At 42.5% G+C, this 14095-nt stretch overlaps 1 protein-coding gene across 3 annotated transcripts in view; it reads right to left on the bottom strand.

The window, feature by feature from the left end:
* SLC24A3 (solute carrier family 24 member 3) overlaps positions 1–14095 on the bottom strand; it is a gene marked incomplete at its 5' end in the record, with an annotated part of 160708 nt that overhangs the window by 53414 nt on the left and 93199 nt on the right. For all 3 annotated transcript variants that reach the window (XM_081917825.1, XM_081917823.1, XM_081917824.1), the window contains one exon: positions 5871–5947. In XM_081917825.1, the coding sequence (XP_081773951.1) occupies positions 5871–5947 (77 nt within the window). The remainder of the gene's footprint in view (positions 1–5870; positions 5948–14095) is intronic.

The following is a 14095-nucleotide window of genomic DNA, read 5'->3' as shown; positions in this document are numbered from 1 at the left end:
TTTTCTCCTACCGATAGGGAATCTACTTAAGGACTTGATACGGGCTCCTGGATACCCCATAAGAGAAAAGGAGCAGTTTTTTCTTATAACAAAAGGAAAAAATGGCATTAACCCATGGGAAACAAGTCACAACTCCCTTTCATTTCAGTGGTGCTTGTACAGAACTTCCTGGTGGATTCTGAGTCACAGATGTCTGTTTCTTTGCCTGCTGCCCTTATCAGCACCTAAAATCCACTCTCTGTGGCAGCCTCATCATCTTGCCTCCTGAGAGGGCTGCCTCTGGATTGCTGGGATAGCTCAGTCAGTGAAGCATAAGACTCTTAATCCCAGGGTTGTGGGTTTGAGCCCCGTGTTGGGCGAAAGAGTCCTACATTGCAGGAGGTTGGACTAGATGGCTCTCCTGGTCTCTTCAAACTCTACATTTCCATGGCCCTTTTTCACTGAATATGTGTAGGCTCTAGAAAACTTAAGCCAGTCAAATGTCCCAGTTATCCCTAAACAAATGTAGTTTTCATGTGGGAGGTTTGCAAAATTTGGAGCTTGATTTCCAAGGGAGGTTTCTATGAAGGTGAATGATCTAGAGTTTCCATGTCTCCTGGCATTGTATCTTAAGTGTAGTGCCAGGCAGATCGGAAGGTGGCCTGGTGGGATACAGATGTGTTTTATGATATCACCTGCCAGTTAGGGGAAGCGCCTGAGTGCGTCTGCAGGATGGAGCCAGGCAAGCATGGAATAGAAAAAGCTTTCATCAGGTCAGACAGAAAATAAGTGCAGTTACAGATAGGTAGCCGTGTTGGTCTGCCATAGTCAAAACAAAAAAAATTCCTTCCAGTAGCACCTTAAAGACCAACTAAGTTAGTTCTTGGTATGAGCTTTCGTGTGCATGCACACTTCTTCAGATACACAGAAAATAAGTGCACCATCTTGATACTGCCCTCACCCTGGGATTTCACTTATTTGTCCTAGAAACCTGAGGCTCCAGGTTAAACATGGGAGACCTGGCAACCCCTCCCCATTTTTTGTTATGTTCAGTCAAGAATCCAGAAGATGTGATGTCTAAGCAAAACAATCTTTTCAGTCAGTTATTTCCTCTTTTACAAGCCAATAATAGTGCCAGGTTAAAATGTTCCATTACAAAATCTAGCACCTAATAACCAGTGAATTTGATCATGTTCGCAGCCACTTTGTGATGACTTTCCAGTTTTCTCAAACCAATAAAAGTCCTGTGATTGGCATAGGTCCCTACCTAGTCTATTATCATTGAAAAGGTTTGTTACTACAAGGAGATACTGATCACTAAATACATACAATTACAGAGCCAAATCAAATATACAGAAACATCATACAGTAGAGTCCTTTCTGGGCTGGAACACTTCAAATGGGAGAATATTTCAAAAACGAAACCCAGCATATGGAAAGCTAAACTGCAACTCTTCCATGTGACAAATGGTTCTAGCAAGTGCCATTGCAGAGTTTTGTCTGCATTTGGTAGATTGCCTCGTGCAAGCTGAATATCACAACTGGATCAGAAACACATGTGGGGAGCCACTGCTAAAAATAAGCAGCAAGGATTAAAATTTCCACGAAAAGGTTAATCACTTCCAGTTAAACAAAGAATTACTGGCTGAGGTATTCTTAGTCAAATAACTCTTGAGAGGCCATGCCTGGTTCCCAACTCAGAGGTTGAAAGGGGAGTGTGGAGGGGATGGCAGATGACAGAAGTATCATGTGCTGGGCATTGGGGATGGGGACCATAGGCCCCTCCTCACTTTTCAAGGCAGAGATCCCCACACATAAAAACCCACAAGAGTTGTGGATTACAGGACAAAACTATGTAATCTTGTACTATGATAGGTTTCTAGTCTTGTTTTGAGTACTGAACAAGTATATCTAGCTTAAAAAGTACTGCACACAAGATCTTGTTAGAAATCCAAGTGTATCACAACCTCGGCTTGGGAGATCTGAGTGGGAAGCAGAAAGCTGGAATGCAGCAATGAGAAAATGTTGATCTGCCGATTGAACAAAGGAAGAAAAGCAGGGTCTGGAGCAGGGGTGGGAAACTGGTGGTCCTCCACATGTTGTTGGACCCCATGCCTGACCATTGGCCATGCTGGCTGGATCTGATAGGAGCTGAAGTCCTCAACACCTAGAGAACCACAGGTTCCCACCCCTCCTCTGCGTCTGAGAAGGGTGTTGAGGTGAGCCTAAGCTGCTTGCAGATCATACTAACTCACCAGATTCTCTCAACTTAAAGCCATCAAGTTTCCAGTTTAAGCTATGGAGTGCCTGGTAACAAACTCAACATCTGAAGTCCTCAAAGTAGGCAAAAACAGTGTGCTATTAAAGGGCCAAGCCAATGTGAAGCAGTGCTAGTCCTGACAGGGGATCGGCACATAGCTTTTATAAAAAGGTAAAGGTAAAGGCCCCCTGACAGTTAAGTCCAGTCGCGAACGACTCTGGGGTCATCTCGCTTTACTGGCTGAGGGAGCGGGCGTACAGCTTCCAGGTCATGTGGCCAGCATGACTAAGCCGCTTCTGGCAAACCAGAGCAGCGCACGGAAATGCCGTTTACCGTCCCGCCAGAGCGGTACCTATTTATCTACTTGCAGTTTGACATGCTTTCGAACTGCTAGGCTGGCAGGAGCAGGGACTGAACAACGGGAGCTCACCCCGTCGCGGGGATTTGAACCGCTGACCTTCCGATTGGCAAGCCCTAGGCTCTGTGGTTTAGCCCACAGCGCCACCCACGTTCATATGGAGACACAAATAACATTAAGAGTAGGTGTTTTAATACAGCACTTCACTGTCACAGAAATACTAATGTAAGCATCCAAGCATGAAAATGGCAAGCAAGGATACTCTGCAAACACAACCTTTTATTCCAGAAAATAAAACATCTCAACACAACACAACCCTATAAAGACACTAGAGATAAGCAAGGAATTAATTAATGGTCTATTGGTTAGAACTGAATTCTCAGAATTTCAACAGCCTAACAGTAGAGAAAACATTCAAATTAGCTGAATAACTCATCCCATAAAAACTCATATCAGTTTCTCTCAGTGACACAAAAGAAAGACTAATGGCAAGAAAGCTCATTACTTCTTTCGGCATTTTAAAACTGATTTTAATTTAGATGGAAGGTCAGAGCACATCTTGCACACAAATCTATTAAGCTCTCTGCCACATGTATAATTTCCCCAATGTTTCACCCAAGGTGAAGGAGGCATTCATATGGTTCTTCATACATTGTGACCACATCAGTTATGATAAAGGGAAGGGATCACAGTATATTTGTTGCAGACAACATGTTTTGTACCCAATTATATAAACTCAAAAATGATTAATTTAATTAAAGAGAGTTATTCAATTCAAATAATGTATGTCCTATTTCTGACAACGAGAACATAAATGGTCAAAGGCCTGGAAACGATGCCTTATGAGGAACGGCTAAGGGAGCTGGGCATGTTTAGCCTGGAGAAGAGGAGGTTAAGGGGTGATATGATAGCCATCTTCAAATATATAAAAGGATGTCATATAAAGGAGGGAGAAAGGTTGTTTTCTGCTGCTCCAGAGAAGCGGACACGGAGCAATGGATCCAAACTACAAGAAAGAAGATTCCACCCAAACATTAGGAAGAACTTCCTGACAGTAAGAGCTGTTTGACAGTGGAATTTGCTGCCAAGGAGTGTGGTGGAGTCTCCTTCTTTGGAGGTCTTTAAGCAGAGGCTTGACAACCATATGTCAGGAGTGCTCTGATGGTGTTTCCTGCTTGGCAGGGGGTTGGACTCGATGGCCCTTGTGGTCTCTTCCAACTCTATGATTCTATGATTCTATGAATTAATAGTGTTATCAGTTTATAGCGTTATCTGAGATGTCTCTTTAAAGGAAGACGTATGGCAACTGAAGCGTACATCCATATGGTCAGAGTTGTGTTGCTTATTGGTATGATAATTATTTTCTGTAACAACCTAAGTTTCAGAAGTTGTGTATAACATCTTAAGCACTGGTAGCCATGTCTACGTTAATTATTTGGCTGGTTATTTGGGGGCTTTCCTTGCCTGGTCTGAAGATATGCAGCTGTACTCTCAAGGACCTGGCCACTTACAGAAATGAAGCTGCTCCTCATGAACAGAAGAGAAAAAGTCCCGTGATATGAGTCGCACCTACACTCAGGAAAGAGTGGCCTGCCATTACAGTGGCCAGGCTGTTAATGGGAAGAGGGAGGTTTGATCCTGGCCCAACTGCATTGGCTGCCAGGTAGTTTCTGGGCTCAATTAAAAGTGCAGGTTTTGACCTATAAAGTCTTATGTGCCTTATGACCACAAAACCTTAAGCAATAGTGTCTCCCCATGTGAATCTACCCAAATTCATCATCTGGGGCCCTTCTTTGTGAGGGAGGTGTAGAAGATGGTGACACAAGATCAGGCCTTCTCCGTGGTGACTCACTCCCTGGCTGGAATGGTCTCCCCAGAGAGATGTGCCTGGTGCCATCACTATCAACTTTCAGATGACAAGTGTAGACTCTCCAAGCCTCCCTGTTTTCCAGGGACAGTCCCAAATTGACAGAAGCCCCCGGTTTCTGATTTGATCCTGGAATGTCATGCTTTTCCTTGCGACGCCCCTATTTTTATTAGAGAAATATTGGAGGGTATGCAAGTGGAGACTTTTTACTCAGGCATTTCACTTTACTGATTGATTGATTGATTGATTGATTATTTATTTAGTGCCCTTCCTCTGTAGATCTCAGGATAGTTCACAACATAATCAAGGTAGGGTGTGCCATTTTTAATGTTATTGTAAGTGAATAACTTTTACTTAATAATGGTTTTTAACCTTTCAATGGTACTTTAAATGTGGTATTTTATGCCTTTTTAAAGAGGCGGAGAGGGGGCTGCAGTCAGTGACAAATAAATATAAGAAATTAAAGGTAAATAAATAGTGCCTGGATGCAATAGCACTCTCCTCATTTGTTATTTCCTTAGGCTGGTGCCAACATAGTCATGAAAAAGACCACAGGTGCAAAGTGCCTATGAGCTCCTCTCTGGGAGCCTGTAATGTTAGTGCTTCTGTGCTCAGCCAAGGTTTGACTCAGCTTAGCATGACATGAAAAGTGACTCACTGATTCAATCAAGTTCTCTTGGGGTCCATTCAAAAAGGATTCAAAGAGAGTCAATGATTCTGTAAACGACAAACCCTGAATACGCTGGCATAAATGACAAGGGAATCAGTGCAATGGAAGACAAGAACACCTTCCTACAAGGAATTTCTGGTGAGAAATGACTAAATGGCTAAATATATATTTTAGAAACCCTGTTGTGGTAGCAGGCACGCCAAGTTGGACCCCACATGGAGGGGGGCTGTCACGTGCGCATGACATCATGTGTGACGCCCCGCCCCCATCAGGCCACGCTTGCAGGGTCGCTCTGGCAATCCCAGCAGGTGGCGGGGAGGGTAAAAAAATCACCCTCCAAGCCTCCCGCCCATCCCAGCGCTCAGGCAAGTGCGGAGGGCGCCGGAGCTTGCCCAGGGGCAGCGGGGGATGGCAGCCACTACAATATTGAGGGGGGCAATGCCCCCTGCTCAAAATATTGAGGGAGCTGAAGCCCCTCGTGCCCCATATACCCAGCGCCACTGTGTGGTAGCCATAGATCTTCACTTGCTGCTGAACATTTAAAGTTTTTTAAATATTTATAAGGCATTTTTTAGGCTGGTGGTGACTACAGATTGGCATTATTAATAATTGTTCCTGCTGACGTTATCTCTCAATTATAATTTGTATGTTGTAACGTGTGTTTTTTAATGTTGTAAGATTTTTTTTTTGTTTTAAACAATAAACATAATATGCATATAGGCAAATAGTGACTCACACAGAAGGCGTGCAAAACGACTGCTCCATGCCGCCGGTTCTCATTTGTGAAGATGTCATTAGGGAATTCATTGAGCGCTAGGAAGGAAAAAGCAAAGAATCAAGCAAATGGAAACATTCATTTAGTTCATAGTAAAGATACTTTAATTAAACAAGCCAAGTGCTTCTGTAGGCTGACAATCCTTGCATTTTCCTGCCATGGAAACTATCATACTGTTCATGTTACTTTTAAATTACTTCATTGTCCCCTGGACATTTTAAGCCTTTTTGGGTAAACATTTATTGGGAAATCTGATGCTACATTAATTGTAACAGTCTGTGTCATCAAGTTGCCTTGGGCACAGCCAACAAATTCTAAACACAGTGTTCTGTAATCTTCAGAGTTGTACTACTGGACATAATTCTAAGAGCACTTTCTAAACACATAATTAGATTATGATATTAAAACTGTAACTGTAGCCAAGACAATAATACATTCTTAGGAACCTTACCGTTTTTATGCTTATGATTCCTCACATGATTTGAACGATGGCTAGACTACACTGTGTTGTTGCTTTAAGCCTGCCCCAATGAGCACAGATTTGAGAACTTGTTTCTAGGAACTCCGAAATAGTGGTGGTGAGCATAAGGAGAGAAGGGTTGACTGCACTGCTTGGTCATCACTGCTGAAGTGGCAACTGAGGATGTGCCTCCTGCTTTTACCATGTTTGGCTAGTTTGGCAATCATGCTTGGACATGATGAGCAGCTCCCAGCCACAGCATACGGTCATGAGCCTTGGCACTGCTAGCCACTACCCAGGAGCAGGACCTGCAATGCGTAGCCCTGCCTCCTCGCTTGTTTGGCAAATGATGCCCAATGCTCACAATCAAGGTGATGCCTGCCTACTTTTTAAAACAACTTTTTATTGGGTTTTATAAACAAGGATCATAGGCATAATAAATGATACAAATAAACAGACCAAGTATCCTCATGTCATTCGTCCATCACAAAAATAGCACAATAAATTTGCAGTAATAACTATAACATATAGTTCATTATTGGTGCTCAATGTATAAGTTCTTGGTTAGTGAATTGGTTTAAACAAAATGAAAGGGAAATGAGCCCCTGGGGTTGTGCTTAGATTAAGTCTGAGTGTTAGTCAGTTACACATGAAACAACATAAAGTGTTGGTATATTCAAATGTGGGGTGTGAAGATAGTAATCTATGTTTACATTTACATTTTTATCAATCAGACTGAGTCAACTGCTGATGTGAAGGGGGCGGGTTGTGTTCCTTTTCGTGGAATATTGGCATATGTTAATAAATCAAACCACACCAGGGTACATCCATATTTCTTGATCTGTCTGTGTGTCAGCTACAGTTAATTTGTTAATCTCTCAAGGTGGACTGTTTTCCAAATTGTTTTGTACCAATTGTCCATCATTGTGCCAGAAAGGCCTTTCCCATATATGGTTATGTTGCCTCTTGCTGCTTGTAATAAATAACTTATTAATTATTTATTATGTAAATCCAGATTGTTGTCTTGAAAAATATTTAATACAGTGGTACCTCTGGTTACAAACTTAATTCATTCTGGAGGTCCGTTCGTAACCGGAAACCATTCTTAACATGAGGTGTGCTTTCGCTAATGGCGCCTCCCGCTGCTGCCGTGCCTCCAGTGTGCGACTTCCGCTCGTATTTCAGGACAAAGTTCGCAGTCTGGAGCAACTACTTCCAGGTTAGTGGAGCTTGTTACCCAAAGCGTTCGTAAGGGGGACGGTATGTAACGTGAGGTTCCACTGTAAAGCTAATTCTGGTTTGACTTCCAATTGTTGTTTTGCTATTTTATTATTTTTTTGGAATATCAAATTCTTTTTATGCATTTTTCAATTTTTTTTATTCTTTTTCAATCATCTCATGTCATATCTCAATACTTCCCAGCCTATCCCTCCTTGCCATCCTAGCTGATCTTTATTAAGCTGCATATCCTTTTGTTCCACCTAAGTACATTCTACTTGGATTCCTAGTTGTTGTTTACTGCTGCACGTAAGTCAATCGCTTCTTGCAAGTTTGACTTTTATACCTCTTTATACACTTTCCAAAGTATTCCCACTCCTCCCTTATCCATGTCTCATCTTGATTTATCTTTGCTGTCATGGTAGCTAACTTCACATCAACTTATTTTGCCATTGCTCTTTTGCTAGGATTTCTTTTTCCTTCCATCTCTGCACATAGACTATTCTGGCTGACATATAGGAAGAGACAGAGCATCTTCTTGAAGATACCATCATTTATTATACCTAGTAAGAAGGCCTCTGTTGTTGTTGTTGTTGTTGTTGGGGGGGATGTAAACATAAACATTTTTTAGTTCTACATAAATCATTTCCCAAAATAATTTGGCCCGCTTACATGATCATGCATAAAAGTCCCCTCTCATCTCACGGTATTTCCAACACATTTTGGATCCTTTTTTGTACATCTTTACAATCTTGCTTGGGGTTAGGTACCACCTATACATTGTTTTTTGCATATTTTCCTTTATATCAAAACAGGTTGAGACATTCATTTTTGTCTACCATAGTTTCTCCCACACCGTCTTTTCTATGATGTCGCCTGTATCAATTGCCCATTGAGTCACTGATGCCTTTATCATTTCATCTTTTGTCTGCCATTTTAGCAGAAATTTATAAATTTTGGAGATTAATTTTTCATTATTTCATAATATCACTCTTGTATTCTGAACCTCCTTACATAAATCCTTTTTCCTTGTCTTTTTGGAATATCTCATTTAATTGATAATATTTAAACAAATTTGTGATCCATTCTTGTATCTCTTCTCTTCTTTTTCATCTTGCTTTCCCTTTTTCAAATTCAATAATTTCTTTATACATGCCCCAATTCTTTCCCATATTTATCTTTTTAATTGATACAGCTTCGATGGGCGATAACCAGTGTGGAGTTTTTCTTTCAAGAAGGTCATTATATCTCATCCAAACACTCCTTCTTATAAAATGATTTAAAAATCCTTTCTGTACCTTAACTTTATCATAACATAAATAGGCATGTTACCCAGAAAGGCTGGATTTTTGTACATTCCCGCCACATGTGGAGATAGGTCCTGGGTGTGGGGCAGTCCCTCCAGCAATATGGTGAGGCACCAGGATAGATCCTTGCCAGCTTCCTAGAAGTTGGTACCACAATTATCTTAGTCTACCAATATATGAGTTTTAGGGTCAATTCTCTATTACTCGCTGAAATAGTCTTAAAGGGCTTTTTTTTCACAGACCTAGTTCAAGTTCATAGCTGAAATCACATTTTCACTGATGTTTAGTAGGGTCAAGTTAACTCACCAATGCACTGAGTACATTTTATAGATTGCAGATGTTATACCTGGGCCTCGATCTTCTGTCACTATTGCAAGTTTTTCAAATGGCTAGAGGTCTTGAGGCTGAAGAGTTTGCTTCTTGCCAGCTGTGTGCAAAAATCCACATGTTTCTGCTTTGTCAGTTACATTGCAAACTGCAAAACTGTTTCTTATATCTGGCCAGTGTGTCCTGCTTTCCCAGCTCCAGGAACATCAACAGACCATCGGTCAGGGTGGTCATATTTTGAAGAGCAAAAAAGAGGACGCGGAGCCCCCTCGCCTGCATATGTGCACACCATACCCTCCAACATTTGATGAAAATAGGAACATCCTATTCCATTAGTAGAAGTAGTAGTAGTAGAACCCCGCCCATCTGACTGGGTTGCCCCAGCCACTCTGGGTGGCTTCCAACATACAGAAAAGCATAATAAAACATTAAACATTAAACAGCTTCCCTATACAGAACTACCTTCAGATTCTTCTAAAAGTTGTATGCTTACTTATCTCCTTGGCTTGGGGGTCGCATAACTACATACCCTCCAACATTTCTCTGATGAAAATAGAGATGTCCTAAGGAAAAACGTGACATTCCGGGATCAAAACAGAAACCAGGGGCTTCTGTCAGTCTAGTGGTATTGGAGAAGAGACAGTGTTTGTCTACTGACTCTGCATCATTCATAAGTTTATAAACTACTATCACACCATTTCCCCTCCCCTGTCCCACACCAAAATTATAAAAGCCAGAAAAAGCTTTAGCCTTGCTTCAGCTACTGACTTGCTTACATGATTAAAGGATAAATCAGAGGCTTAAGAGAATTGAAACTAAGGGATGTAATCCACTTATTAACTAGGGACTCCTGGTACGCCTCTATTTCTTCAGCAATAAGAACAGCAGCATCTATTATGATTTGCACCAATTGTCACAGGGACATTTCCCACAGCACACATATAAAGTGTGAACATAATACATGTGTAAACACACGAGTGATAGTTAAGGATTGGTCTGCAGCTTTACTTGAATTAATCTGTTTTGCTCTTCCTGACCTAATGTGCAGGTCAGAAAACAGTCATTCTTTGATTTTTGCACTTCTCTGAATCTTGTGACACAATTCTCAACTTTAAAAACACACCAAGATGCTTATAAGATGTGTATTTTAGGTTGTGTGTGTACAAAAATGCATTTTTTTAAGATACATACGTAAAAAAAACCCACCTGTAATTTAGTGTACAGAAATCATGTTCAGTAAATCATATTTGGTAGAAAAATAATGTGGATTATCATGCGGTTTATTGATTACAGATTGATGTAGACACAGGACAAGATGGACTTAAGAATGAATGACGTGGAATAGAAACACACTGAACTCTTCATCCCTGGTATATGTATCTGGGAACTCTGGGTGACCTACTCATATCCAGTCAGCAGCATCCATTATGATTTGCACCACACTTGGGGCTGGGTGCAGGGCCAAGAGGGAGTGGAGAGCCACAAGCAGCACTTCTGCACGTTACTTTAGGTGAACGGAAGCAGCAAGCTGCTGCGATGAAGCAGATTCCAGTGCCACATCCTGCCTGGCGCCCGCTAAGATTGCCCCTGGGTGCTGCAGCACCTGCAGCACACGACTAAAGCCCCCCAAATATGGCAGCAGCTTCCTTTCCCAGTACCTAGAGGACAGGTATAGGGTTGCCAGGCTTTAACTTTCATCTCAGGGTTTCCACTTCCAGGGGAAAGAGTACAATTTCAGGGTAAGGGGCCAGGATCAGGGGGTTGCGCTGGGCCACATCTGTAGATACCAGGCATACGCAGGCTCATGTACTACGAGGTATCATCCTTTAACTCCACAGCTCTTCTCCCTACATTCCAGGATCTATGATGCTGAAGGCTGGGCAGTTCTAGACAGATGTATCAGGCACTATAGCAGGATGAGGGAGAAAACCTGACACAAACAATAAAATTATTGACATGCTCTAAAATAGGATTCCACTTCATGGATCACTGCCTTGTCATGATGAAGGGACTTGAATAACTCAGAGAAGCTATGAGCTATGCCGTGCAGGGCCACCCAAGACGGACAGGTCAGGAACCGGCAAGCCACTCCAGTATTTTGCCAAGAAAACTCCATGGACATAAAAAAGGAAAAGCTTTGAGAAGAAAGTGAGAGTTTCCAAGGCATGCTCTGGTTCATGGGGTCATGGAGAGTCGAACACGACTAAGACGACTAAACAACAACAAAAATAGGGTTGCCATATTTTGAAAAGCAAAAAAGAGGACACACAGAGTTGTAAAGCTGGAAGGGACTCCGAGGGTCATCTAGTCCAATTCCCTTCAATGCAGGAGTCTCAACTAAAGCATCCAAAATGCCGCTGCTTGCAGTGGGCCTTACTCCTGAGAGAAGTTCTGACTTGTATGTCAGGGTCAGAGCTCCACCCTATCTGCCTCCTAAGTCTGCGGTTTCTAAGCAGCTTGCAGCGTAGGTGTGCAGAATGACAGGAGCTTGTGAAAGGGAGGTGGGGAAGCAGAGAGTGAGTGACCCCCAACACAGGCAAGAGGGAAAGCCAGGTACTTGGATCTAGGCTGGTGGGAGGTGGGACACAAAGCAAGCCCTGTGCACAAGCCAGGGCACTTGACTGGGAAAAGTTTAACATTAGCGCGCGCACACACACACACACACACACAGAGAGAGAGAGATTGGTGACAGGGCTTTGCGTCTCAGCAAGCCACTCGCTTGCCTTCTCCTGCCAAAACAGAATACCCAAGCCCTGCGGCCCTCGACGTGTAAACACGCCAACCCATATGCTACAGAGCAGGCTGCATGGCTGAAAGTCCTGCCACGACCTTCCTTGTGAGAAAGCACACCCGCCGCCCTCTCCCAAGCGCAATTGGGGGACAGCTCCAGACCTCCTTGCTTCAGCATGGGGCTCGCACTGCTGCCAACCTTTCTAATATTATCTGACATTTTGTCTTATTTTAAAAATCCCCCCAGACAGAAATTTTCATATGAAAAAGAGGGTGGGTCTGGGAAAATCTGGGAAAATCCGGGTGCATGCCAACACTATCTCAAAGGACATGAGCATTTAAAATAACATGACATACACACAACTTGTTAGGAAGCATGGTTCCAGTTTGCATTCTTGTGAATCAGCAGCCTTTACATTGGCCACTCGCCTATGTGAAACCTTGTTGGCTTTCAATGTAGTGAAATACAATGCCTTGTGTGTTTTCTTGGTCAGAATTCCAGCTGATAAATACATAACATAAATGGATAATGTGAGGACTAGCATGAAATAGTTTTTTATTATAAAAATAATAAAAAATCCATATTATATTTATTATAAAAAAATCTAATGACATATTTAATCAAGCACTGTCACTCTGATGTGTTAAGTGGGGTAGAAAGCACATCAAGGTTGACAGCTGTTTATGTTGTGAACATAGCTTGCAGGCATCCCCTGCAAATTGACTACAAATATGGCACTTGGGAGGTTGATTCTCTCCAAATAACACCAAGTCTGATCCTACCAAGCTTAGAAACATGCCATTTTTGATTAGCAGGCACCAGCCCTGCCTATGGATCTCAGCTGCAATATTATTTTATTCTTCTCCTGGCATATTAACTTCATTAATGTCTTCATAAATGATTACAATTTAAATAACAATTCTGAAAAAATAATAATTCTACAACAGGGCTGTATACATCTTAACTCTCTATGTGAATTGATGAAATGTTATTGTGCCATTATACTAATATGTATGTCACAGTGGCAGGGGGAAATATGAAGGGAGAGCAATATATTTAAGGCATCTCTGTTAGAAGGATGTTTTCTCTGTGGAGTTCAGGCCATCTAGTGTCAAGTATGGTGTCATCACTGAGTGACAAAATGAGTTGTTTTTTTTTAAAAAATGGGCTCACGAAACTTTTTAGGAGTGACATGGTGGCTTAGGCACCTGCAGGTTCCGCACTGCCAGAAACGGCAGCGTGGGACTTGCGTCTGCCTCTCCCTCAGCCGCCCTACAGCTGAGGGGGAGGCGTTGGAGAGGCTCCAAGTGCCAGAGAGACTCATCCCGCCCCCGGCTGCAGGACACGCCTCCGCACCAGGCACCCAAGCAGCTAGCTACGCCAATGGAGTCATGCTGTGTATCCATAGCAGGGACCAGAAGAGGAATGATCACTGGGAGGAGCGCAGAGAGAAGAAATACCATAGTGTATCTGCAGCAGCTGCCTCAGCTGCAACAAAACATGTCTCTCCCCTATCAGTCTCAGCCATAGCAGACGCTGTAACCTTCCAACAGTTTTGCCTTCAACCTCAAAGGTGCATTCCTCCACTGTCTCCTGAGACAGACAGATGCCAACAACAACATTTAAACTGGCAAAAACTGCATTGGTTTCCTATAGTTTGGGTGGCTCTGCCATTTTACACCAGAAGAGATGGCTGCAGTACATGAATTAGAAAGTACAGTGGTACCTCGGGTTACAGACGCTTCAGGTTACAGACTCCGCTAACCCAGAAATAGTGCTTCAGGTTAAGAACTTTGCTTCAAGATGAGAACAGAAATCGTGCTCCGGCGGCACAGCAGCAGCAGGAGGCCCCATTTGCTAAAGTGATGCTTCAGGTTAAGAACAGTTTCAGGTTAAGAACAGACCTCCAGAACGAATTAAGTACTTAACCCGAGGTACCACTGTACCAGAAGGAAGATGCCCTCCTGATCTATTTTGATAGTCACCTTAGCTCTGTTTTTAATTAAATTAAGAATACAATCCGATACATTATTACCTGAGATTAATACCCACTGAATGAAGCGGAGCTTACTTCCGAGTATACATATATACACTTGCATCATAAAACTGAGGGCTAGACACGTACACATTTGAGCACTGGATT

This window comes from Podarcis melisellensis (assembly GCF_964234715.1).
Source record: "Podarcis melisellensis genome assembly, chromosome: 7".
NCBI lineage: Eukaryota > Metazoa > Chordata > Lepidosauria > Squamata > Lacertidae > Podarcis > Podarcis melisellensis.
This window is presented reverse-complemented; position numbering and strand designations above follow the sequence as displayed.